This window comes from Grampus griseus, assembly GCF_964374135.1.
Source record: "Grampus griseus genome assembly, chromosome: X".
Lineage (NCBI taxonomy): Eukaryota > Metazoa > Chordata > Mammalia > Artiodactyla > Delphinidae > Grampus > Grampus griseus.
This window is the reverse complement of record NC_138999.1, coordinates 102,877,790-102,904,461: the sequence shown is the minus strand read 5'-3', so window position 1 is coordinate 102,904,461 and position 26,672 is coordinate 102,877,790. Positions and strand designations below refer to the sequence as shown.

Below are 26,672 nucleotides of genomic sequence, written 5' to 3'. Positions count from 1 at the left end.
ATAGTGGAGGGCTAACAGACACTTTTGCTTTGTCCCCCACCCCTACTCCCACAGCTGGTGGCTTCCATCGTCTTTATCAGCTTTGGTGTGATTGCAGCCTTTTGTTGTGCCATAGTCGACGGGGTCTTCGCTGCCAGACACATTGTGAGTATTTTTAGTCCTGGGTTAAAGTAAATGGGCAATACAACAAGGCTTCATCGAGTGTGTGTGTGCTGGGTGTGTGCTAAGGGCTGTGAGGGGCACAGGAGAGGGAGGTGACATCACCGGCCTCAAGGAGGTGACGTCAAAATGAGGACATCCCTGGACACACACGGGCATCTACAGAAATTGGTCTAAGCTGGGCATATAAACTCTAAGTGCCCAAGTGGTTTACCTTGGATCAGAGCAGGCTTCCCCATGGTGGAGGGGTTGGAGCTAAGCCTTTGTTGACACGTGGGTGACATTTGGAAAAGTCAGAGACAAGGGCCAGGGGACTGGCTTGGAATTGGTGTTGGGAGTGAGCAGGTAGGGAGAGAGCCGCAGGAAGCCACATGACTTCCTGAGAGCCTTGGAGGTGGCAATAGCTGACCTCCCCCACCTCCAACAGTGACAAGAGCAGCCCATGAGGACAGACACCTTTTCTAGGATACCTGAACTTCGCTGTCTTCATGGTTGGAGAGGAGTGATGTGATTGGGATCCGGAGGAAGCCCCAGAGCTGGGAGTCTCCAAAACGAGCCCAGTTCTGGAGTAGAGGCGCCAAATGCTTCCTGTTCTGGAGAAGCTGTGCCTCGAGTAAGGCTACTTTACTCCTGAAACCCAAACCTGTGCTCCTTCTTGGAGAAGCCTGGGATTCGGGTCCTTCCCACAGGGCTCCCTGCAGGAGCCCTCACCCCTCGGTCGGCGCTTTCCATCTCTTACGATTCCAGATATCTGGCCTAGGGCCGCCTTCTCTGTTGGGCTCAGCAGACAACAGTGCCTGTGACCCACGGACTTTCAGGGTCCCAGAAAAATATGATCATTTCTTTTCAAATCAGAAGAAAAATGATGAACTTTTAGGCCAAAAAAAATGTTTTCACACATAATAGAAATTTGTCTTTATACCAATGCAGTCATAAGATATAATCAAAATAAATGAAATATCATTTTCAACAATTTTTAATGGAGGAAGCTGTCCACAAAAGGCAGAAGTCCCAGGGAGGTCATAGTATAGCCCTGATCTGGCCCACAAACCCAAATCGAGAGCAAACCAAGCAGCTTCCTGAGCTCCCACAAAAACCTCAGATACTCATTTTTTCCCCCAAGTGAACCAACATTGAAAATGAAAACATCCTATGAACTAGTTGGAATTATATGTTTTCTAAAACAATTGAATTAGAGAAAAATTGTATTATCAGAATATTGTGTGGATCCATCATATTTTATTCCGTTTCAATCGTTGGCTAATAGTGCAGGTCATCCTGAGGGAGTGTCCTGGGTATGGATGGATCTGGGAAAGGATGATTTGCATTATTAACATAATATTAACATTTGCATATGATTAACATTATTATTTCAATCCCAACTTGCTCTTGGACTCTCCTCCTAGACATAAGAGTCAGTCCCTCATTTGCCAAGATTAGTGGAATTCCTATGGTCAGTGCTGGCATGTCAGGAGATAATTACTGGGCAGGGGGAAAAGTATGGGATGGAAGAGAGAAGCTTTTAGCCCAGTTTTCTTTTGGGGTCAGGAATATGTCAGCCCCTACATCAGACTCATCCCTTTTGAGTTTAGCTGAGAGAGCCATCTTTTTCTTCATCTTTTTCTTTTTGAAAAGGCAAGTGACACAACAGGAACTTGTAACATCCACTATCCTACCACCCTAACATAGCAATTCTATTGCATATGCAATTTTTGCATATTACCCTCTGAGTATATACCTATTTTTGTAGCATGCTTGTAGACAATCATAGTACGTGTGCTATTTTGTTTCAACAGGCGCCATCTTAATAACAATAATTCCTTGTTTTTGTATAGTGAATTTAGTGTTTCAATGTGCCTTAACATCTATTATCTCATTTGAGACCCACAGCAATCCTGTGAGATATGTAGGGCAGGTGTTATTATCCCCATTTGACAAGCGCTCTTCACTCCGAGGCAGTCTCCATGGCAACATAGGCCTAGTGGCCAAGAAGCCTGCAGTAGATTTTCATGGCATCATGAGCTAAAATGGCTTCCTCCTTTTCCCTCCTCCTCCCACTCCTAATGTTTCTTTTTTTAAACATCTTTATTGAGATATAGTTCACGTCCCATATAATTTACCCATCTGAAGTATATAATTCAGTGGCTTTTAGTACATTCACGTGTATGTGCAAACTATCACGTCAATTCTAGAAGATTTTTATCATCCCCCAAGCAACCCCATACCCTTTAGCTATCACTTCCCTATTCCCCCTGCTCCCCCAAGTCCTAGGCAACCACTACTCTACTTTCTCTATAGATTTCCCTATATTAATTAACATTTCCTGTTAATGGCATCATATAATATGTAGTCTTTTGTAACCTGACTTTTTTTACTTAGTATGTTTTCCAGATTTATCCATATTGTAGCATGTATCATTGCTTCCTTTCTTTTTATGGTCTAATAATATTCCATTGTATTGATATACCACATTTTGGTTATCCATTCACAAGTTGATGGACATTTGGGTTGTTTCCACCTCTTGGCTGTTATCAATAATGCTGCTATAAACATTTGTGTTCAAATTTCTACGTGGACATATGTTTTCATTTCCTTTGAGTATATACCTATGATTGGAAGTACCGGGTCATATGGTAACTACGTTTAACCTTTCGATGAACTGCCAATTTTCCAAAGTGGCTGCACCGTTTTACATTCGCACTGGAAGTATCTGAGTGTGCCAGTCTCTGCACATCCTTGCCAACTCCCGTAATTATCCGACTTTTAAATTCTAGCCATCCTAGTAGGTATGAAGTGGTTTCTCATTGCGGTTTTGATTTGCATTTTCCCGACTCCTAAACTCCTAAAGGTTTTGATCACTGGCCTCAGCCAAAGGCAATGCGAGAAAAATCCAAATTATATTTATTGGAAGTTTCTTCCAGCTTCTGAGTCTAGGCCCTCTGTACCTCCTGCCGTTAGTGGCTTGCAGTAGAGCATTTGATTCGGGAGGTTGGAGTAAGGCTGGAGGAGTCTTTGAGAACAACTTTTTGCCTACATTGTACCTGTCCTAAGACATCTGCCAGTCCTCACTGGTACCCAGACAGTTTTGAGGGAGAAGGCTTTATTAATCTATGGTGATGTCTGTTGGCCAGTTTAAATGAAAGGCACGTTTGGACCCCAGCACCGCTCGGGTGGGTTAGAGCCAGCCTTTCCTGTTGTTGGAGCCCTTTAACCTCCTGGTGCCCTGTCCTTTGGCTTGGGGACATGTGCACTTCCCCTTAAGACCTACTTCCTGACCCCCCTCTAAATGTGTCTCATTCCTTCTCTCTCGTCTCCAGTTTCCTTCCTTTCCCCTCCCCGAATATAGCAATTAACTAGCTGGGAAAATCCCTTTCCCTCCTCATGCCCAGTCTCTCCTCTTCCACGTGGATGTGATAGTAACCTGGTTGCCTCTCAGGGTTAACATGAGGACGGTATGAAATAATGGGTGTGAACGCGCCCTGAGAGGGCCTCGCCCAGAGCACACTGACACTCAGCAAGAAGCAGTCTCGTGGCCAGCCCTCCACTCCGGAGTCGCTAGCCCTTCGGATGGAAAAGGCTGCGCGGCTAGCTGCGCGGCTAAGTGGCCTTTTCTTACTGGCCAGTCACATGGGCTTGTTCCTCCCCTGGGGCCTCAGTGCACAAGAGCACCCAGAGGCAGCATATGGGCGACCATCACACACACACGTCTGTCTTCATTTAGGCAGTTGGTGGCTGAATGCTCTTTGGAGAACCAGGAGGTCAGGAGGGCTCCGACCAGCACATCAAGCCTCCCCTTTGGCAGGATGATGATGACTTCTGCCATTGCCCAAAGTCGGAAAATAAACCCTGCTGGCAGTGACCATGAGAACCCTCATTCCTTTCCAGCCTGACTCCAGGCTGAGCCCACAGGGCAGTGTACTTTCAGAACACGGAGCGGTCAGGACATTCATGTGGAAGCAGCTGATGGAAGGTCCTAGGTCCTTGACGGGGCAGCAGGCAGGGAGGCAAGGAGGCACTTGGGTGTCTGGTGCAGGAGATGCTCAATCACATGTGTGGGGAAAAGCAGCCACCAGGATTATTGAAAACAGTGAGAGAAGTGGGTTTAGGGGGAAGGAGGGGCAATAGATAAACTCCCTCTGCCAAGGTGCTTTTGGCCGAGTTTAAAGGTCAGTTTGCATAAACTGCTTGTCCCGTGCTAACCTGCTTTTGGTCGAAGCCCCCTACCAGTCAGGGGATGTTTACTGTCCCCCGGAAAGTGGGCAGCATCCCCTGACTGACAGTTTCCAGGTAGCACTGGATTGCATCTATCTGTTCCACCCCAGTCCCTGTGTCTGAGAGCTCCCTCACCAGGAAGCTGCCCAAGCCAGCAGGGTTAGTCAACTGTCCTTGAGCCCCATGTTAGTTGTCTGGGCTTCAGTGGTATTTTTGGAGTTCACTGTCTTTAATCTGTGTAATTGAGTGAAAATGGCTCATCATTCAGTTGAGTTAAAATCTACAGCAGGCTCCATGGCTACCCATCCCCCTGGGGCTTGCTTCCTGAGCTCTTCCTTCTGAAAAAGCTGTGGCAATGACAGCAGAGGGTGCGTGTCAGCCAGCCCTGGTCCTGTCCCCAGGTGATAATGAATCCTCATTGTTGGAGCTGGCCTCCCTCCGATTGGGAGTGTGATGTTGCAATAACTTGGAGTTTTGACTTTTGTTCCCTGGGGACTCTTTGCAAAGAGACAAAGACTAGAAATAAAAGAAAACCAGAGTGGAAATTTCAAGAAACCCACTTCTCAGTCAATTTCCTAATTTCTCATTAACCAAGTGGCCCAATAGAAAGCAGTTATTAGAACATTTTTATCTGATCCTCACATTCTCAGGCTCCCTAGATGGGCAGCTTTCAGAAATCAACCCAACCCACTACCTGCTCTGGGTGTGTGTGTGTGTGTGTGTGTGTGTGTGTGTGTGTGTGTATTCAAATCTTTTATTACCAATCAGAGCACTTGCTGCTCTATTTTCCAAAGCCAAAACCCATTTGGTTTGGTGTTTCCGTTTCCAGGATCTGAAACCACTCTATGCTAACCGGTGCCACTATGTGCCCAAGACATCCCAGAAGGAAGCTGAGGAGGTAAGAGCCAGAAGGAGGCTGCACGTCTTACCTTTGGGGAAAGTCTCCTGTTCTGCCTGGAACCCCTTTTCTTTTACTCTTTTTCCCAGGCCTACAGCTTGCTACAAGGTATGTTTAGTTGATTTGTTCAGTGGGTCAGAGCACAGTGCTAATGGGGCCATGGTCATAGGTTAGAGCCTCATGAGGCCTAATCAGATTTACTTTGTTCTGTGGCCACAGGCTGCCCCTCTGACCCCAGCAGGCAGCCTCTCAGTGTGTGGCTTTGATCCCGAGAGGGACAGACGAAGAGTACAGAGGCCACAGGGTAGGTCCCTCCCCCATGTCCGTGGATGATGGTTCAGCTGCCTGGACTTGATGTCCAGCTGGAAGAAAAGTGGGAGCCCCACCAAGGCAGCAGGCCTGGACCGGGGAGGCAGAGTCTGAGTCCCACATATGGAAGGGGTCAGGAAGCCAAATGAGGGTCACTGAGAAGCCTTGTCCACTTTGAGGCTCTGGGGAGGCCTGTCACGACACGCCCGGAGGCCAGTCTGTTGCTGCTTGAGTGGACACGTGAGGGTGTGTCTCTCCTGCCCCGCATGGCTCTCCTTGGGTTCCTTGTTGCCTCACACAGAAGCAGAGGCAGTGGGCGGTGAGGTGAAGCTCGGCTCCAGGTCATTTTTGGAGAGCTTTCATTTCAGCTCACATTCACCTCTCTCCAATCCAGAGAGCCCTTTAATATAAAACTCTACCATGTGCTTCTAGCAACCTCGACCATTTGGTTCTCTATTAACTTCAAATTGAAAGTCAATGCCCCCCCCCACCCCTGAGAATAGTTAGAAAAATGGTAAACTTGTGACTGTTAGAAAAAGGTGGCAAGTGGATATAAAATGGTGACTGCATTGCATAACTTCAGGGGAAGCTGTTTTCCTTGACATACAGTGTGAACAGTGCCATCCACTTGCCCCATTTTCCTTCCCCAATCACCAGTTTACCATTTTTCTAACTATTCTCGGGTTAGAAAGGAGTAGAAAGATGTATGTGCCAACAGCTTATCAGAAAGGCATGAGCTTTTGGATGAAGGACCCAATATAGAAAAAAGTGCGCGTTTACCACCAACATTCTCTATAACACAGTGAAACAAATTTACAAGCACTTCATTGCATCCATATGGGGCGGGGGAGAGCCTGGAAGATTTCTCACAAATAAGAGATGATAAATGGAAGTTAATTTTTACATTTTTTTTGCAAACACGAGATGTGTAAAATATCATTGCTATTCTCTGGATTTCATCGTGTTCTCATTCTTGTGTTAACTTGGTGACTGTAAAAATGTTAATAATGACTTCCATAGGTTCACTTGTAACCCTGGTCCCCCTAACCCTATTTTTCCTATATAAGGTCATAAGTTCCTCAACCAAAAATTCTCCTTCTGCGAGGGTTATGAGGAACCTTACCCAGGCAGCTCGAGAGGTACTACTGTACTTCAAAGTGCATGTGATGGCCCCTCTGTCTTCCTTCCCATCTGGTCCCCTTTCCCCCATACCCTGATTTCCCGCCCCTTGTATCCTCATTTCCTACCATCCATTTGTTCTTCTGTCCGTCCTTCCATCCGTCCTTCCTCCTCTCCATCTCCACCCTTCAGGGATGGGGCCCTGAGGGCTGTGGACGAGGCTGCACGTGAGCCCAGCTCCACAGTGACTTGCCTCACACACGAGTTCAGCCAGCCACCTGCCCAGCCCCATCCTGCCCGTGCATTGGTGTATTCATTTCACAGCCATCCTTACCGTCTCCATCAGTCACTAACTCACAGTGCCAATCCCAGAGGGTCCCGCCTCCCATCCAGTGCCAGCTCACCTACTCACTGTGGTGTGTCCCCAGGTGAACTGCCCTCACCTCAGCCGTGGATTCTGCACCCCTCGCATCCGGGGCAACACCTGCTTCTGCTGTGACCTCTACAACTGCGGCAAGTGAGTGCCGAGCCCCTGATGGTTTGACCACAGTGGGCACGAGCAGGGCTAGGGTGGGGGAAGGGCGCACGGTAGGGATCAGAGAAGTAGAAGACATTGGTCTTCAAAGGATTTCAGCTGACATGCATTACCTGCCTTCTCTGTGCCAGGCATTATGCTAGGTGCTGTCAAGTATCTGATCTCATTTAATTCTTACCTATGATGTATGTAGAATTATTATCCCCATTTTACAGATGATAAGACTGAGGCTCAGAGGAAACAGACAGCTAGTTCAAGGTGACACAGAGTTCGAAAATGGTAGAGGTCGGGTTCACACTCAGTTCTGTCTAAGTCCAAGTTCAACAACATTCAACAAATAGCCTGACTGTGTTCCAGACGCTAGAGATTCAGCAGCAAACAAAACAAAATTCCTTGCCCTCACAGAACTTAGATTTTGGTGCTAGTTCTGTTACAACCACTCTGGCGCTCTGCCCTTCAATTGTTAAAACATCATTTATTCTCTTTCAAGACATATTTAGGTGCCAGGAATACAGAGAGTCCTGCGGAGAAACTCGCAGACTAGCAGGGATGACCGACCTGTGAGCCATTGATTGCAGTCTAGTGTGAGAAGTGCAGTGCGGATCTGGGGGCTGTACTGGAGACCCTCTCTATGCAAATGACTGGAAGTCAGAGTCACTGGGGGCAAAGGGGGGCGTGTCAAGGAGGAGGGTATGTGGGAGCTGAGATTTAAAGGATAAGGAGGGAGTTAGGAAACAAACCCAAGTGGGGTGGAGGTGAGGAGGGTCTTCCCAGAAGTTGTGGGGGAGGTGAGGGCAGAGCGCTGGTCACAGATCAGATCATGGAGGGCTCACTGGCCATAGGAATGCCTCTGGACTTGACCCTGTGAGCAACTGGGAGCCATTGAAGGGTATAGCGTGCAAGATGGATTTGAGTGGTTAGAGACTGGAGGCTACTAGGGGGCCACTGCAAGAGTTCAGGCCAAAGGGAACGGAGTCTAGATTAAGTTGGTTTGGGGATGGTGGAAAGCAAGGAGTACTTTTAAGAGCAATTTAGAAGGTGGAATAGACAGGAATGCGTGAGCAGGTGATGCAGAACATAAGTAAACGGCCCTGTACGTGGGGTGTGTCAGCCAGTGCCTGCCATGCACGTATTTTTTTTCAGCTATCAGTGCAGGGGTGCTGAGGAGGGGGAGGGTGGAAGGGAGGGAGGAGTTGGCAGAAGGGGCCCGGATGGAGCTAGGTCCAAAGAGGTCAGCAGGATGCACCCCTCCTCACTCACACTCCCTACTCATGGTTTTGGGGGGCTAGTGTCTCCGGTTTGAGGATTAAAGACCTGACAGACCAGAGGCAGTGGAGCGATGGGAGGAGAAGGGGGACTCTCGCCAGCCCTTTTACTTTCTTTGCTAGCACCGGTCTCATTTCGGTCTCATTTCATTAAAAGGTTTGGCGGTGGAGGAAGAGAAACTTAAAGACTCAAATGAGGTTTGGGGATTATCTGGGAGATTCAATTATTCATGTTGTAATAATAACTAACACTTGTAAAGGACTTCCCTCCTTAGCGGTGATGGAGAGCTGGCTATAATTGTACTTCCTGAGCCCATCCTTCCAAAAATGATCAAAGGAATGTAAAATAGGTCCTAGGGGAATTGGGGTTAGTTCGCTATCTTTCCTCTTGCCTCCCCTTGTCCATCCCCCTCCCCCTGCTCAGTCCTCCCCTCTGTTTTTACCCCCTCCCTCCTTTTGACACCCCTTCCTCTGGCCAGCTCTCCTCTCCTTTCCCTTTCCGTTCTGAGATCCCAGGAGGAGAGAGGAGGCCCGCTGAGAGGGCTGAGAAGTGATTCCTTATGGGCACACCTTTCTCTCCACAATTAGGTGTGTTTCTGAAAAAGGTCTGAATAAACTAAATCCTACCTTAAATTCCATTTAGCTGAGCCCTTAGGTGAATTTTTTTTAAGTGGAGACTCAAGCCCAATTTATCTTCCTGTCAATCTGAACTTCATAATAACTGACTTTCTTATAGCAAGTCGTGCCAGGATCGTCTTCAAGGCCCTAAAGGAATTTTATGAGGAGCTCTGCTAAACTCTGGGCTCCCTAAAGGCAGCGAACACAACTTCATCTTATCTTTATCCTCAGGCCCCGGCACAGGACCAGGCTTGAATGAAAGACCTGATGATAAGGGAGTGACATGTGTTAAAAAGGATCAAAAAGGAACACCCTTTTCCCCAGGAAAATAAACTATTGGACCAGACAACTAAGAGGGTTCATGGGGACACTGCCCCTAACGACCTTTGAGCTGGAAACGCTGTTCACCTACCTGATGCCTGGGGACCAGCCTCAGGCGGCGATCGAGGCCTTGCCCAGGTCTGTAGCGTTGAGATTCCAAGGGCAAAGCCACTAGAAAAGCACTTACTGAGCTTTTCATCAGGACACAGTCCCATGCGGTCAGAAAGCAAGGCGCGAGACTTAAGAGGTGATGATCCTACAATAGAAGGAAAAGATTTTCTTTGACCCGAGACTTTTTCCAGCCAGCTCGAAGGAGACCTAATCTCCAGGCCTAAATATAGCTAGCTGCAAGCATTCTGAGGCTCGGAGACTTTAATTTTGCCGAATGCGTATTTTTTTTTCCTCACACGAAGCCTATTTTTAATCAATTACCAGCTCCTCTAGTCCATTTCCTGGAAAGGAGGCCAAGAAAAAAACAAGTGGGAACAAAAACATCAGGCAGTCATTTGTCCAGCGCTACGGAAACAGAGTTTCTGCTGTCCCCTCGAAGCCACAGACCTTCTTTGACGTCAGGGGCAGCGAGGTTTTAATACCAAACATAGACGATTCCATTTCACCCTGTGCAGGAAGGTGGTTTCTCTAGGACGCAGCTCTGCAGCAGCTGCCTTTCAGCCTTCACTCAGCTTTGGAGAGGTCAAGTCAATATCACTGGTTTTCGGTGTGTAACCTAAAGGACGCGAAAGGAAATGGGCGTGGTTTGTGAACTGCCGCAGCTGACGATGAATAAAATGAAAGATGATAGCTCACTTTCATCCATTCCTCCCTTTGCCAAACTTTTACTGAGCTCCTACTGTGTGCCAGGGACTGTTCTAGAAGGATAGATATCCTTAAAATAACATTTTGCCCTTAAGGAACTCAATTTACCAGGGGGATTATGGGGAGGGGGGTTTAGACTGATACACAGAATACACGCAGTGAGAGAAAGGTGCACAGAGGCTGCCCATAGCCGCTGCCTGTCCACCAACAGTTGGTGAATAGTTCCAGGCCCTTGTGGAAGAGCAGAAGGATGCCCTTTGGCTTTCTCCAGGATCTGTTGCCTCCTACTCTGTTGAATGGGGACTGAAACACAGAGAGGTTATCTGTTTCTCCAGTCACACCCGGCAAGTTGGGAGCAAGGGGGTAAAAGCCCGCACTGGGTAATCAATCTTATGATCAATGCAATGATCCGTCTTTGAACTCAGTTACTCATTCACCAAGTATCTGTTGATGACCCATAACATTTCTACCACCCAGCTAGGAGGCAGTGAGGGAGACACAAAAGAAGTGTAAGAGATGACCTTGCCCTCCAGAGGTTAGAATTTAGACGGAGCCGTCGTGTCCACCTTGGCCTTGGTTGTGGTTTTAGCACCCAGCACGGTACTCAGCACTGGGTAGGCTCTCGGTAAATATCAGATGAAATGAATAGCTGAATTATTGACATATGCAACGTGCCAAACTGAGAAGAACAGACTGAGGCTGTGGGAGTCCAGGTACAAAGCTAATGAATAGGTGCTGGAGTCCTTGAAGAATGAGAAGTGTGTGTTGAAGCTTTGTGCAGCGGGAGAGATCAGGACAGGCAGAGAACAGAGCGCAGTACCTCCCACGCAGGGGGAGAAATCTGAGCAAAGGTCTGGAATAAGTACCCAGCATGGCCAGTTTGGTGCTTCTGAGGATTCCAGCCTGGCTGGAATGTGGATTCCATTTTGGAGTTGGATTATGGCAGACTGAGGAATTGGGATACTTTTTCCTGAAGGTAATGGGGAGCCAGGGAAGGCTTTTGATTAAATGAATGACTTAGTTTTACAAATGTGTTAGGAAGCTGAACCAGGCAGTGATGGGGTCCGGCAGGAGGGCGCTGCAGTCACGGAGGCTTGAGGGTGGGAGCAGTGAGAATCCAAACGATGGAATATCAGGCAAAGCTCTGCCCAGAGACTGAACCAAATGGAATCGTGAATCTCAAACAGAAACAAACCACATTAATTAGCTAAACCCTGAACCAGATCTAGTATTAATGTTCTTTTGCTTCACGGTTCAGTTAAAAAATCATTTTAGTAGCTGCTGAACCCACTCAAACTGAAACCAAATATATATTCTCTACAATTAGTGAATACTTTTAAATGAACTACTAACCTAGCCCCATGTTGTGGTCTGTGCTTTTAAAGCGTCACTGCCTTTAAGAACATGATTCAAAGGTTTGAATCATTTTGCCAGAGGTTGGCTCTTAAAAGGGAAAAAACACAGCTACATGTTTTGGGGGGGCCCTTACAATGTGCTAGAGTACTGCTTCCGTGCATTCGCTCATGAAATCCCCTGGGCTCAGAGAAGTTAAGAAAGTTGCTCAAGGTCAGACAGCAAATAAGTGACAGAGCCAGGGTTCAAATGCAGTCTGACTCCAGAGTCTGCTCTGCTGTACCACCCATCTGTATGTGCTACCAGCCCACCCTCGGTGTTTTAGGACATAAGCAAAGATACCTGGGGAGAGGTCAGAAGCTGATTCTCAAGCCTCCCCTGCACCCCTACAACCCCACACTCGCCCTTATACACAGGCCTGCCTTTTTCAGGGGAGAGTCCTTGTACAGCGGTGCCTTTTTGAGCGGTAAGTAATCTGTGTATCCTCCCTGCCCCATCCCCAGGCTCGAGTACCATGCCAGCTAATAGGAGACACTCAGTGTATGCTTCCAGGTGGTGTCCAGCTATGTTCCCGAAAAACCTGAAATCTAGCTCAAATTCTGATGAATTGAAACACCATTAAAATTTCACTATGGAAGCTTACTATTTAAAACAGCGGGTCTCAAATATCAATGAGCTCATTAACACAGATTCCAGAGCCTCACCCCAAGAGATTCTGCCAGATTTAGTAGGACTGTGGCTGGGCCTCAGAATCTGCATGTTTAACCGTCTCTTTCTCAAAGATGCATGCACACACACACACACAGACACACAGAGACCCCCACAGGCACACACAAATAACACAGTGACATAGGCAGGCACATAGACACACAAACACAGATTTTGACGCAGGCTGTCCTGTAACCACACTGATTTCAATTCTTTAAAGAAGCACTGGTTTTAAAGAATTCTAAGATAATTCATCTGTAAAGTTTAAAAGTCTTCTGTGAATAATCTCTCCCTGATTCATTTTGGAGGTTAACGTTTAATTTTTTTTTCTTTTTCATTTTCTATATTCTTATAGCAGGGGAGTCACACATAACTATCCTGATGCCAGGGGGTTTGGTTCTAAGTTTAATTGTAAGAATCACAGTGTTTAAGATTCATTATTGATTCCAGTGGCCAAGTTGTAAACTAGTTTGCAACATCCAGGAAGACAGGAGCTTCCATTTAATTAATTTAACCAGTATTTATGTAGCACCAACCATGTGTCCAACACAGCAATGAACAAAACAAACCAAGTCCCTACCCTCATGGAGCTCACATTCAAGTTAGGGAGACAGACAGTAATGAAGCACACACATTAGTAAGGAGTAAGTGCTGCAGAGGATTTAGGGAAGGGAAATTAGCTTGGGCTGCCATAACAAAATACCATGGACTGGTTGGCTTAAACAACAAATCTTTATTTTCTCATAATTCTGGAGGCTGGAAGTCCGAGATCAGGCACCAGCATTGTCAGGTTCTGGTGAGGGCTCTCTTCCTGGCTTGCTGATGGCCACCTTCTTGTTGTGTCCTCACGTGGTCTTTCCTCAGTGTGTGCATGCGTGTGGAGAGTTCTCTCTTCCTCTTTTTGTAAAGCCACCAATCCTATCAGATTAGGGCCCCACCCTTATGATCTCATCTAACCTTAATTACCTCCTAAGAGCCCTTCTCCAAATACAGTCACCTTGGGAGTTAGGGCTTCAATATATGAATTTTGGAAGGGAACACAATTCAGTTCATGGCAAGTAGTGGGCTAGAGAGTGACCAGGCTGGGTGGGGGTGGGGATGTCTTTGGACAGAGTGGTCAGGGAAGGCCTCTCTGAGGAGGTGATATTCAGATTTTGTGCAGGAACTCAGCTTTAGTACTTTATTGGGATGTTGTTTTTTGTTTGTTGGTGTTTTGTTTTGGGAGAGGAAACACTGAAATCTTTGAAGCCTGAATTCAGATCCCAGCTCTACCGCTTACGACTTGAGGAAATTCCTAACCTCTCTGTGCTTCAGTTTCTTCATCTGTGAAACGGGAATGGTGGTAGTACTTACCTCACACAATATTGTAAGGATTTGCAGCGCAGCCTAATAGAACTTTCTGTGATGATGGAAATGCTGTAATCTGCTGTGTCCAGTACAGTAACCAGCCACTAGTGTGGCCCTTAAAATAGTGGCTGCTGAGCACTTAACATGTGCCTGGTGAGACTGAAGAACTGAATTTTTTACTTAATTTTAATAGTCACCTGTTGACTAGAAGCCGCCATATTAGCACAGATGTAATGAATTCATGTCTGTAAAATGCTTAGCCCCTTGCCGGGCACATAGCAGGTGTCGATAATTGCCACCTAGGATTAGCCTTAGCTGATGGTAACAAGTGTTTCTCTGGCAGGTAGGAGGGTTTCGGGGATAAACGGTAGTCACACTTTGATTGATTATCGTATCTTGCTCCCCGAGTGCATTGTTGGCTACGATGTCCCTTACGATAGCTCCCCACCTGCCCATCTGTCTTTTCACTGAGCCGCATGGTAGCCAAAGCCCTAGAGGGACAGCCTGCTCCCTGGAGACTGACTGGATGTGCTTCTCCCCGTCCAGCCGGGTGGAGATCACCGGTGGCTACTATGAGTACATTGACGTCAGCAGCTGCCAGGATATCATCCACCTCTACCACCTGCTCTGGTCCGCCACCATCCTCAACATCGTCGGCCTCTTCCTGGGCATCATCACTGCCGCTGTCCTGGGGGGCTTTAAGGACATGGTAAGGAAGGAAGTGACTTCCCATCCCACAGAGGCCCCTCCTCCTGTCAGGGCTGGAGCGAGGCAAGACGGTTGGGGGCAATGGGGACCCACGCTTTGAAGGGAGGAACAGAAACCGTTGGTTCAAGAATGTAGCTGCCTTTGGGACTTCCCTGGCGGTCCAGTGGTTAGGACTCCGTGTTTCCACTGCAGGGCGCCCGGGTTCGATCCCTGGTCGGGGAGCTAAGGTCCTACATGCCATGCAGTGGGGCCAAAAAAAAAAATGTAGCTGGTTTCAAACAGCTCAAGTCGAAGGAGCCAGGTGATGCCATCAGCCTGCAGGCATTTCTTGTTAACATGAGTTGCCTGTGTGTTTTTTTTTTTTTTTTTTTTTTTGCGGTACGCGGGCCTCTCACTGTTGTGGCCTCTCCGATTGCGGAGCACAGGCTCCGGACGCGCAGGCTCAGCGGCCATGGCTCACGGTCCCAGCCCCTCCGCGGCATGTGGGATCTTCCCGGACCGCGGCACGAACCCGTGTCCCCTGCATCGGCAGGCGGACTCTCAACCACTGCGCCACCAGGGAAGCCCGCCTGTGTTTTTTGTGTTTTGTTTTTGTTTTTGTTTTTGCGGTACGTGGGCCTCTCACTGTTGTGGCCTCTCCCGTTGTGGAGCACAGGCTCCGGACGCGCAGGCTCAGCGGCCATGGCTCACGGGCCCAGCCGCTTCGCGGCATGTGGGATCCTCCCGGACCGGGGCACGAACCTGTGTTGCCTGCATGGGCAGGCGGACTCTCAACCACTGCACCACCAGGGAAGCCCTGCCTGTGTTTTTGAGGCACATTCTGGGGGCGGGTGGGGCTCATGCTAGTTATGTAAACATAGCCTTTAATTACCGCCCCCCACTCCCTCCACACACACACACACTTTTAGTCGAAACCTTTTTGGGTGGTATTTCCATTAACAGACTTTGGGAGAGCTGGAAGCAAAGACGTTTTTAGCTACAGGTAAGAGTACTGCTCGTCTCCCCCTCCCCAGGAATTTCCTCCTGGAGTTTCTCCAGAAAGAGCCTCCGGACTCTTTCTGCATGTGAAGGCCCAGCCCTAGGCTAAACTGCTGGTTAGGTCTTGTCCTCAACCTTAACCTCACTCTCAGTCTCCCTGCGTCCCCCGTGCTCCCTTTCAACTCTATTCCATGTTTGTGTGTATGTCTGAAAAGGCACCCCAGGACTCAGCGCCCAGTAGGTGCTCCATAATAGTGGGGTCCTTCCTTCTTTTGCTTTTAAAGCATTTCAAAGCATTTATTTGCTTATTTAATAAACCTTGATCTCTAATAATGGAGATAATAGCTTTAGAGCTATGGTTCTCAACCTGGCTTCAGATTAGAATGGAATCACCTGAGGTGCTCTAAAAATTCAGACTGCCCGGACTGCTCCTCCAGAGATGCCAATTTGATTGGTCTAAATTGAAGCCCAGGCATCAATACTTTTTAAAAGCCCCCCAGGTGACTCCAACTGTGGCCATGGTTGAGTATGGCTGCTTTAAAGAAATGTCCCACCCACGTCTAGGGAATCATTTTGTGCCTAAAAAGCGTTTTCCTTTGACCCCAGAAATGAGGCAGATAACCCCTAGGCCTTTGGCTGTTTCTGTCCCATTTGGGGGGTCACTGAGGAACAGGAAGCTGAAAGACAGTTTGTAGTTTGGCCCTGGACTGTCAAAAGGATGAGTAATGGAAAGTGAAAGGTGCGGTAGGACCAGGGAAGAGAAAAAACTGCAGTTTTGGGCACCAAGTCCCCAGTAGAACCGGGCTAACTGGAAGTATTGAGTGTTCCCGCTGGTGACCCTGCTCCTGCCCAGCCCGACTGTCCTTCTCTTTTTTCCCCTCCCTCTCTCATACGCGCATTTCTCATTCCCGGGCCCTTCCTACCACTCGGGAAAGCCCAAGCTCGGGGGAAGCCTCAAGGTAGGGGGGCCCCTTGGAGGGAGAAGGCTGTCCTGTAAGTTCGGGCCTGATGGAGCACTGGGGTGAGAAATCTTCAGAAAAGCTGTTTCTGGGTTGGAGCTTCTTTGGAGAAAAGAATGCCCTTTGTTCTTGGAGACTTTCCCCAGGGGGCAGGTGAAAGCAGAGGCCTTGTGTAGAATCTGAGCCGCTCTGGCTGGAAACGAAGCTTCTGGTTGGGGCTGGCGAGTTGAGATGGGACATCAGGGTGAGTGTTAAGGCTTCTCTGAATTATCCCTCGAGCTCTCGGACATGGACAGCCAAGTGCCCTGATGTACAAATGGAGTGGCTGGCGGCCACTTGGTAGGCTCTGTGGGGCTCCTGCAAGGACTCTTGTCAAAACTCAGGTGACCATTGATGTTTAGGTTTATTTCTGAACTCTTTTTAATTGTTGAAGTATAGTTGACTTACAATAGCGTATTAGTTTCAGGTGTACAGTCTGCACTGTTAATTTCACTGTGACCTTGATCTCTAGGGGAATAGGGGTTTGTTGACAGGCTGTCCTGAGAGGTGCCAGTAATGGCCCCTTTACTCTCCTCTTTCTCTGCTTCTCACCACCACTAGTACCTCCTGAAGTAAATATTACTCCCCCCATTAACAGATGAGGAAACAGGCCAACAGAGGTCAAGTTACCTGCCCAGGGCTAAATAGCAGAGCTGGGAGTGGAACCCTTTCTGGTTTTACAAGTGTTTTAACAGATATTACCTCCTTTGTTTAGTTGCTTTCATTAAAAAAATTAAAAGCAAGTTGTTTCCACCTGTTGGGAGCTTCTCCGAGAGGAAAGGAGGAGAGCGAGGGAAGACCTGAGCGTCATCAAATGCCAGGCCTGGGAACCCAATCAAGGGCCAGTGGGGAAAACGAAAGATAAGGCAAAGAGCAGGGGCAGGAGATTTGATTCATGACGGGAGAGAACAAGCGGGAGTTATAAGATGGGAGCACCAAGGAGGAACCATTGTTTCGATCACTTTATTAAAATGAGGCATGGTGTGGAAAATCCTGGAACATCAAGCAGGTAGGCCTACATAAAATCCTCGGCCTGGGTCCAAATGTGCTTGGTGACTCTTGGCTTGCCTCCGCCTTGAGTAGAATGCCTTGGGGGCTGCAGGGAGGCCCAAGGGTGCTGGCTGATGAAGGGCATTCCTGAGGAGGGAGGCCGGGAGCCCGAAGCTGTGAGCTGGCAGCCTTCAAAGAGATCAGCTCAGAGCATCGTTTCCAGAGTTGTGGGAACCTGAAAGGAAAAAAGACGTCTTCTTTCCCTGACCAGAGGGGCTTGGTGAAAAGGGTCTTGAACAAATGTTTGATGACCAAAGTGCTTGCTGCCCACAGATATAAGAATTTGAGGTGAATCTTTAAAAGGTGATGATATCTTGCCACTTTCTCCTACTTGATGTCTCTGGTTTAGAGTAAAGTGAGGAGAAGTCAAAGCGGCCTTCTCTCCAAAAGTCCGCAATTGTTGTCTCAGAAGAGACTCAGTGTTGTCCAGGAGAGACGGCTTTGACCATTTCCTGTGCTACCTAGTAACTGTTTGTTTCACTGGAGCTCAGAATGCTACTGGTCAAAAAAGGGGCTCTCATAACTTAAGCCCCAGAATTATTGGTACAGAAATACACACACTCCTATATGCACACACAAGTAGAGATGGAGCCCAGCTTTATTGGAAAATCAGAATTACTGATTTAAAACATAACCAGACCATGGGACTTCCCTGGTGGTCTAGTGGGTAAGACTCCATGCTCCCAATACAGGGGGCCCGGGTTCGATCCCTGGTCAGGGAACTAGATCCCACATGCATGCTGCAACTAAGAAGCCCACTTGCCGCAAGTAAAGATCCCGCATGCCGCGACAAAGGATCCTGCATGCCGCAACTAAGACCAGGAGCAGCCAAAATAAGTAAATATTAAAAAGAACAACAACCATAACCAGACCATTATTTGGGGCCATCCCTTTTGCTTCTCCCCTGCCTGACTCCTGACTTCACCCCCCTTCACTCCCTCAACCTCTCTTGGTGCCCGTCCATTTTCTCTACGTCCTCTACACTTCTCTTCTGTGGCTTTCTTGTGCTTATTTAATCTTCCGCCTGTGTTTCTTTCTCTATAATAGTCAACTTCCTTTCAAAGATTATCCTGGACCCCCAGCCTCGCTGCATGCACAAAACCTTTTCTAGATAGAGTTTACATTGCATGATTGCTTCTCTATGGTTAGGCTTAGTTTATTTGCATAGAAGAACTGGTTTCGTTTTGCAAGAGCTGGAGGGTGTGTTTTTAACTGACACAAGGTCAACGGAACATGGTTTCTCGGACTTCCTCAGGGATGACATTTCTTTTTGGAATCCTTGTGGAGAGGTAAGGGCATTTCTGAGCACTCTTCTGTAACGCGAGCCAGCCCTTGGAATGGTCAAGATCTAAGTTCTCTCCCACACAAGAGAGAGGCTGAGAAACATTTCTCTGGTTGTCTGTGAGCAGCATCATAATGACTGAGGCTTGTAACTCTTCAAACCTCCTAGAGATGTAAACAGTAACCCACTCCAAGGAAGAGAGCAACAGACTGTGTTGAAACTTGCTATAAGGGAGTTTCCTCTGCCAACATCCCACCATGGTTGCCTGTGACATTGCCAAAGCCTGCCCACACATTTTCATCACTTGAGAGGAAGCTTCTGCTCTCCGTTAGTGCAAAGTCGATACATACCAGAAACAAGACATGTTGATTTTACAGACAGCTGTCGATTATCCACATGAATGGAGGGGGTGTCAATGACATGGATGATGGAAAGAACATTTACCCACACCTTGACCCATGTGGCACTCATAAGGTACAGCGCACAGTCCTGCTTGGGAACTAATGAGCGGTGGTGGCTTCCTTGAGCAGTGTTTTGGCCTTGTTGAAGTCTGCAGCCCCATCCTGGATAAGATTAGCTTTAACCCTTGAAGGGCTACACATGTCACCGTGTTATGAGAATGGTATTAAATTCTTTCTGCATTGCTTTGTTTTCCCAAAAAGTGGGGGTGGAATCTGCAAGAATCCTTACAACTTTTATAAACCCTTTGTGATCGATCACATTTCTGTCACAGGAATAGCAATAGCCTTGTCCGTTTGGCATTTTGTATTTGGGGTCTCAATTTCTTCTTTTTCTTTTTTGTTTTTGAAAATCATACAAATGATTTCAACTTTTCTATAGGTTTGAATTTTTCAAAATAATAAGTTGTGGGGGAATGACACAAGTAATACATATTAATTGTGAAAACCTTGGCTATATAATTGAAAGTGAAGAGTCCCCATTTACTTCCTAGTACTGCTGCCCTCCCCAGAGACAACCATAGTTAACAGTCTGTTGTGACTCTTTCCAGATTAATTTCATTGACAAACACACATATGTGTATAATTGAGTTTTTATTTTTTACATAAACTGGGATTATGCTACATTAATGTAACATGGTGCCTTTTTTAAAAGATTTTATTTTTTAGAGCAGTTTTAGGTTCACAGCAAAATTGAGAGGAAGATAGAGAGATTTCCCATGTACCCCTTCCCCACACATGCATGGCCTCCCCCATTACCCACAGCCCCCACCAGAGGGGTGCATTTGTTACCAAGGATGAAGCTATATCGCCACATCAGAATCACCCAAAGTTCATAGTTTACCTTAGGGTTCACTCTTTTTTTAAAAAAATAAATTTATTTATTTATTTATTTTTGGCTGCCTTGGGTCTTCGTTGCTGCGCACAGGCTTTCTCTAGTTGCGGCGAGTGGGGGCTACTCTTCGTTGCGGTGCGTGGGCTTCTCATTGCGGTGGCTTCTCTTGTTGTGGAGCACGGGCTCTAGGCGCGTGGGCTTCAGTAGTTGTGGCTCGCGGGCTCTAGAGCGCAGGCTCAGTAGTTGTGGCGCACAGGCTTAGTTGCTCCGTGGCATGTGGCATCTTCCCGGACCAGGGCTCGAACCCGTGTCCCCTGCACTGACAGGCGGATTCTTAACCACTGCGCCACCAGGGAAGCCCCAGGGTTCACTCTTGCTGTTGTAATTCTATGGGTTTGGACAAATGTATAATGACATGTATCCATCATTATGGTGGCAAACAGTATTTTCACTGTCCTAAAAATACTCTGGGCTCTGCCTATTCATTCCTCTCCCCAACCCCAACCCCTGGCAACCACTAATCTTTTTATTGTCTCCATAGTTTTGCCAATGGCTTGTTTTTGTTGTTTTAATTTAACAATATATCCTGGACAACTTCCCTGTCACTAAATATAGGTGCACATCATTGTTTATCAGTAGCTCCATAGTATTCTGTAGTACGAATGTACCATGGTTTATTTAACCATTCTCCTAGTGATGAACGTTTATGTTGTTTCTAATTTATGTTTTTCTGCAGAACCCAGCTCTCCCAGCACTGAACTGTTCTGTTGAAAATGCCCATCCGACTGTTTCTTACTACGCTCGTCCTCAAGTGGCATCCTATAATACCTACTACCATAGCCCTCCTCATCTGCCACCTTATTCTGCTTATGACTTTCAGGTATGTTTTGAGAGAAAAAGAACTCTCCATTACCCTTGCTCTCACTCATGCTGTCTCGTTCTCTCCCTAATTATGGACCCTTCCTAATATATATGACGTAGCCAGGCTCTCTATCCCTGAGGGCCTTTAGCAGCCTGTGGGTACCAGTGACTAGCTTAAGGACTGCATAGGCAGGCAATGATGGGAGAGATGGGGAGTGTGGGAAAGACACAAGAGGAGAAGAAACAGAATGAGGGAAGAAAAGGGGAGAGGAGATAGGATCCAGGTGTCCCAAGTTGCCTTGACCTACACTGAGGTACTCATGAGTATGTCACCACGGACCCCTGTCCAACAATGACCTTTTCCATTTCTCTGCCACTGGGAGAGGCCTGCCTCCTTAGCACAAGGGCATTCTGAGCCACACACGGGTTTGAATCAAATCTGTAATGAGGAAGAAGTCCCTTCTTTTTCTCCAGACTTCCTAACTGGGACTCTACGGAGAAAATATTTTTTATAACACCCTCCTCCCCTTCTTTTGCCTTGTTATCACGTGGGTCAGAAATAAGTGTTACCAAATTTGCCCTTTACCGTTTTCCTTTTGAGCTAAGACTAAGCACAGAAGAACAGAACCCAAAAGGCACTTAATTAAAAGGAATTCATTGTATGCAGAGCACTGAACTAGACACTTCAGGAAAACAAACGAAACAGTCTTTTAGGCATTTACAGTGACCCTAAACCCTGGACCACAGAAGGATGGGATTACACTCAAATCTGGTTAATTCAAAATTTGGGGACCAAGGAAATGCCTTTGAAAGGAGGGAAGCTCATAATGAATTTACTTCTATTGACCAAGAGCCCTGAATGCTCCAAGGGGACATAAAAGCATGACTGTTTGGGGGTGGTCCCAATTAACCAGCCAGTTGAGAAAAACAGAGCCCTTGGGCAACCTAATTTCCACTTCAGATTAACAAAATAATTGAAACTGAAAAACCCCCTATTTAGTTGAATAAAGTGTACTTTGGTTTGGTTTACATACTGTACAGGGAGGTCTGGGACTCTATATGGCAATAGGAATACGTATCTATAGTGTGAAGATGGATTTGTTTGCTGTCATAAAATATAGCACCAGCACAAGGAGGCATCCATTAAAGCTTGGGAAAAGATGTTAGAACTTGTTTTAAAGCCTACTGTATTCACAGGTAGACAACTCAGGGAACTTGTTCCCCAAATAGGCAATATAGACCGGAAAACACAAATAAGTTCTAAAAGGGCATAGGTAATTGCAGTAGTGACAGAGGCAAAGGAATCCTTTAAAAGAATGCAGGGATGTTGAACCTAGCACAGGAGGGTCACCATTCTTTGGAGACGCCCATAATAAAAACTCATCCTGGGACAGAGGGGCCATGCATGGCTCCCAAGAGGCTGCTTCCATTTTTTTATATCGAAGTAAATTATATTGACTATATTGATTTTAGGACTTTTCACTTTATAACGAACCCCTGAAGTAGTAACAATAACCTCCTTGGTGATGGCTGCTGCAAGCTCTGAGACAGGAAGCCCCTGTTTAGGGGATGGAGCCATCTCTCTGTCCATCATTCCTCATTCAAACACTACCCCAGGCATGAAAACAAGATTACCAATGCTAGTGGTGGCCCAGGCTGTTGGTTTCAGTTCAGTCAATGTTGACTCTGTGTTCCCATGTGCCAGGAACTGTGCCAGGAGCTATGGATGTAGAGATTGAATGAGACATAGGCCCTGCATTAAGAGACCAGTCTAGGGACCTGAAGGGGACTGGTTAGGGGACAGCAGTGGGGACAAAACAGTAAGTAGACTATTACCCAGAGTGCTATGGAAACCCAGACACAGGGTACCTAACTCAGAGAAGGGATCCAAATCTAGCCACCTAACCCAACCCTACGCCGTGGGCTCAAAGCAGGCACTTCAGGGATTTGTGGAAGCCTCTGCTTTTTAATGACAGCTCCTATTCAATGAGCACCTACTATGTACCAAGCACTGTGCTAAGTGCTTTACAGATATCATCTCATTTTTGTCGTTTGAGGGAAATAACTCTTGTCATTGCCATTTTTAAGTTGAGATGACTGAGTCATGGAGGAAGTAAGTAACCTCTCCACAGTCACAGAGATGGTAAGTGGAGGACAAGAATATGTATCCAGGTCTGTCTGATGCCAGAGACTGGCTTGAGGGATTCTTTGGAGAAGCTATAAGTCTGAGTATAGCACTGATCTTTTCCCCAGTTAATTTTAGGATATTTACGCATTCTACTGGTTTAAATTATGGGCTTCCTAATCATGACTCAGAAAGGGTCTCTTTACTCTCTCTCTCTTTTTTCCATTTGGCTGTGCCATGCGGCTTGTGGAATCTTAGTTCCCTGACCAGGGATTGAACCCGTACCCTTGGCAGTGAAAGCGCGGAGTCCTAACCACTGGACCGCCAGGGAATTCCCTTTACTTTCTCTTATTATGCTATTAAATTGCTCCCCACTCCAAGAACTTCTGGGACACTTCTTATACCTCTCCTGGTTCTTTCTGTAGGTTCAAGCCGTCTTTTGTATTTCGTTTTTGGAGATTTTATAAATTTATGGGTTTTAAGGTGTATGTTTTTAAGTGATTTGTTTCCTTCTAGAACTTACAAAGTATTTCACTTTAGTATTTGAGTGGAGCTTTCTTTTGTTCACCAAGTTCCATTCCCTTATTGTTTCATAGGAGGAAATACCAGTCTTTCCCCAAGAAAGCCAAGAGGATGAAGGAACATCTGTTATGTTCCCAGATAAATAGAAAGTAGTCAGCAAAACGCACACCATCTCTGACAATAAAACCACCAGAAGCACAGACCTACCCAAAAAATAAAAAGCCAGAGCTCCCTTAGTCTCATCTCAGATTGTAAAAGGGCCCAAATCATAGCAGGAAAACTGACCTTTCTAGACTTTCTCCTGAATGACTTCCCCATTCTGGTCATTTCCAAATAGGACTATTTATGTCACTTTGCCTTTGAAGACTTCTCTTTCCTTTTTATCCCAAGGCTGATAGAAGGAAGAGGAGATTTATAGGGTTTTGTTTTCACCCCTCAAAGTCATGCTCTTATTGGGTAGCTGTCCAGTCAGGAAGCTTGGGAAACGTTTCTTGTGGTCAGACGGGAGCGAGGACGTGGGTCTGGTCAGCGGCCCTGAGGATGTTGTGACTCTTGCAAATGTTGGACTCCAAGGCGTCCAAGCTTAGAAGTCAAGACTGCTGGTGCCTCCTTGCTCACCTCCCCAGCGCTCACTTCTCTTGCCCCTTGCACTCATTTCCCCATGGCCAAGCAGTCCATATCCTGTAGGGTATAAAGCATCCGTTTCTACTTCTGGGAAATTCAACCCAGTGTAGCTTTGGGGTAAATCCCTTAAGGCTTCCAGCCATACTCCCCAGTCTGGCCTACTGGGCCAGACCCGCTATTTCACTCTAGCCATTTGGTGAATCGCCAAGTTTAGCTTAAAACAAAAGCCTCTGCAAAATGCGAGCACCTCTGTTTATGCTCTTTATTAAATCACATGAAGGTACTCTAGGTTTCGTCGTAGCCACTGAACAGGACCCATTATAAATCGGGCCCCTTGAATGAGAGAGTCGCGCTAGTCCGGGGGGAGGCGGTAGATGGCGTAGGTTGCTGAGAGCCTTAGGAGGCCGCCGCTGCTGCCGCCACTCAACTTTTTATTTCCCCTCTCCTGCTGAGGTTCTCCTTGCCTCTCCTCCTTTCTCTTGTTTCTGATCCCTCCCTTTTTCTTCCTCTTCCTTTTCTCTACTCTTCTCTCCGTCTCCCCTGGCTTTGCTTTCTGGGTCAGAAGCAGAGGGGGAATGCAAAGAACCAAGAGACCCTGGATTTCACCCTTGGGACACAGCATCTTTTGCTGGTACCCTTTATCACCCGGCCAGTTCCGGGGCTCTTTTTGGAGTCACTGCCTCCCAGTGCTTCCGAAGAGAGAAGCACACGTGACAGAAACGCACAAGGGTCTTGCGGACTGTGGGTCTGCATGGGGCAGGGAGGGGCAGGCTAAGGCGGGAGAGAGGGCCCGCTCCCTCCTCTGTAGCTCCACCGCCCTAGGCCACCCCAGCCTCTAAGCAGCAGCTCGGGAAGCTCTAGCTGACCAGGCCCAGCAGTAGGCTATTTAGATGCTTTTCATGCTTTTCATGCTTTGTGGTGCGAAAGGATTCAAAGCTCTGTTCTTCTGAGCTGCCTGTCCCTAGTCAAGTCGACTCTTAGGCAGGAACCAAAATGCGCCGGGCCAGCTCTCCAGCTGCAACAAAGCCAGATCTTTCCCAAGGTGCCTGCCTGTTGCTAGGAAACTATGCACTGGTACGGTGGGCGACCCCCCCCCCCCGCCCGCAACAAATCCCAAGGATGTGTGTGGACTGCAGCCAGTTAGCTCCCTAGCTCTGCCAGGAGCCCTTTGAGTTTATCCCTAAGACTCCCAGCATCCTCAAAGGGAAGTGAGAAGCATCCCACCCCCTTCCCCCTTAATACTTTCCCAAACATGAAACTGAGAAGTGAAAACCCAAGGCCGTTGTACCACCCCCTCTTATTATCAAAGTGTACAACTGCCACCCACGGCAGCTGCTACCCACGGCAGCCTTTTACTGCCTCTCAGGACGGAACGGCCTTTAGCTCCACCTTCAGAAACTTGCCCCTCCCTTCTGTGGCTGGGCCACAGAGAACTGGCCTCCTGGCTCTCACTATCCTGGAACGGGATTTAGAAGGGCAGAGTGGCACATCCCCGGCCACAGAGATCTTGTCCCTGGTGGGTTTTTGCTCTCCTCTCTGGTTTAAGAGGACAGCGTTCTTAGTTGAGGAAAGCAACAGAAGAGGGGGGAGAGAGAGGAGAGAGTTGTGCAGGGCGGAGTGGAAAACTAGGAAATCACGATTCCAGTGTCTTAGAAAGCATATCTCCTCCTGGAGGGAGGAGAAATTTTGAGATTTTTGGAAGGAATCTGGCTTGTCTCGAGTCCACTGCCTCAAGTTCTTTTGTCTTTAAAGGCTTTCTATGACCCTGTCATTCCTTCTCTCAGATCGAAAGGATGGATGTGATGGGGAAGGAGGGGATGTTGGCCGCTACGGCCTCTTCTCAGTCCTGACATTATGTGGTGGGAGATGGAGATTTCAGTGTCTCAAGCAAGACCTAGAAAGCAGGACAACGCTTTCTAAGGAGTGCAGAGGTCAGGACTGGTGCTAAGGAGAATCAGCCAACTGGTCTCGGGCTCCAGATACCTCATGGCAAGGCTGACTCTAGATTGCTCTAGGCCTGAAAATGACGTGATCTACTTAGACTCCGGCCAGCTGAACAAAGAAAAGGCATTGACCTCCCCAGACAGCACTTGAACTCTTGAGAAATTTTTTGATTTAAGTGGGTCTTTTTTTTTTTAATGTAGCAGTTCCTCCTAGAGCTAAGGCACAACAGAAAATTGCAGTTCTGCAGCCCCGTTCGTTGGCTTACGTTTCCTCTTCCTGAGAGCCTAAAACTGGCCTCCTGCCTCTTGCCATCCCTATAGACCCCTCCAGCCTTCAGGCCTCAGCCATGCTCCACCACTGGAGCAAGGCAACAGTACCCACAAGATGTGACCGTAGTCTTTGAAAATAGATTTTATTTAAAAAAAAATCATACCAAGTTCATCTTCTATGCTCCTGAAGTTAGAGTACCTCCTACTTGCCAAGCACTGTTCTGAGTTCTGGGGGAGAGAGCAGTGAACAAAACAGGCCAACTCTCCTTGAGCAGGAAAATCATTAGGGTCAAGGGTATATACATGGGCCAGGGAAAGAGAAGTGGCAGATGACTCCTAACACTCCAGTTCACTGGGT

General features: G+C 47.3%; 1 protein-coding gene across 1 annotated transcript in view; it reads left to right on the top strand.

The window, feature by feature from the left end:
• Positions 1 to 26,672, top strand: part of TMEM255A (transmembrane protein 255A) — a 46,248-nt gene that overhangs the window by 16,434 nt on the left and 3,142 nt on the right. The window contains exons 4-9 of the mRNA XM_082681832.1: positions 55 to 144; positions 5,201 to 5,269; positions 6,646 to 6,717; positions 7,126 to 7,214; positions 14,207 to 14,369; positions 20,706 to 20,849. Of these exons, the coding sequence (XP_082537958.1) occupies positions 55 to 144; positions 5,201 to 5,269; positions 6,646 to 6,717; positions 7,126 to 7,214; positions 14,207 to 14,369; positions 20,706 to 20,849 (627 nt within the window). The remainder of the gene's footprint in view (positions 1 to 54; positions 145 to 5,200; positions 5,270 to 6,645; positions 6,718 to 7,125; positions 7,215 to 14,206; positions 14,370 to 20,705; positions 20,850 to 26,672) is intronic.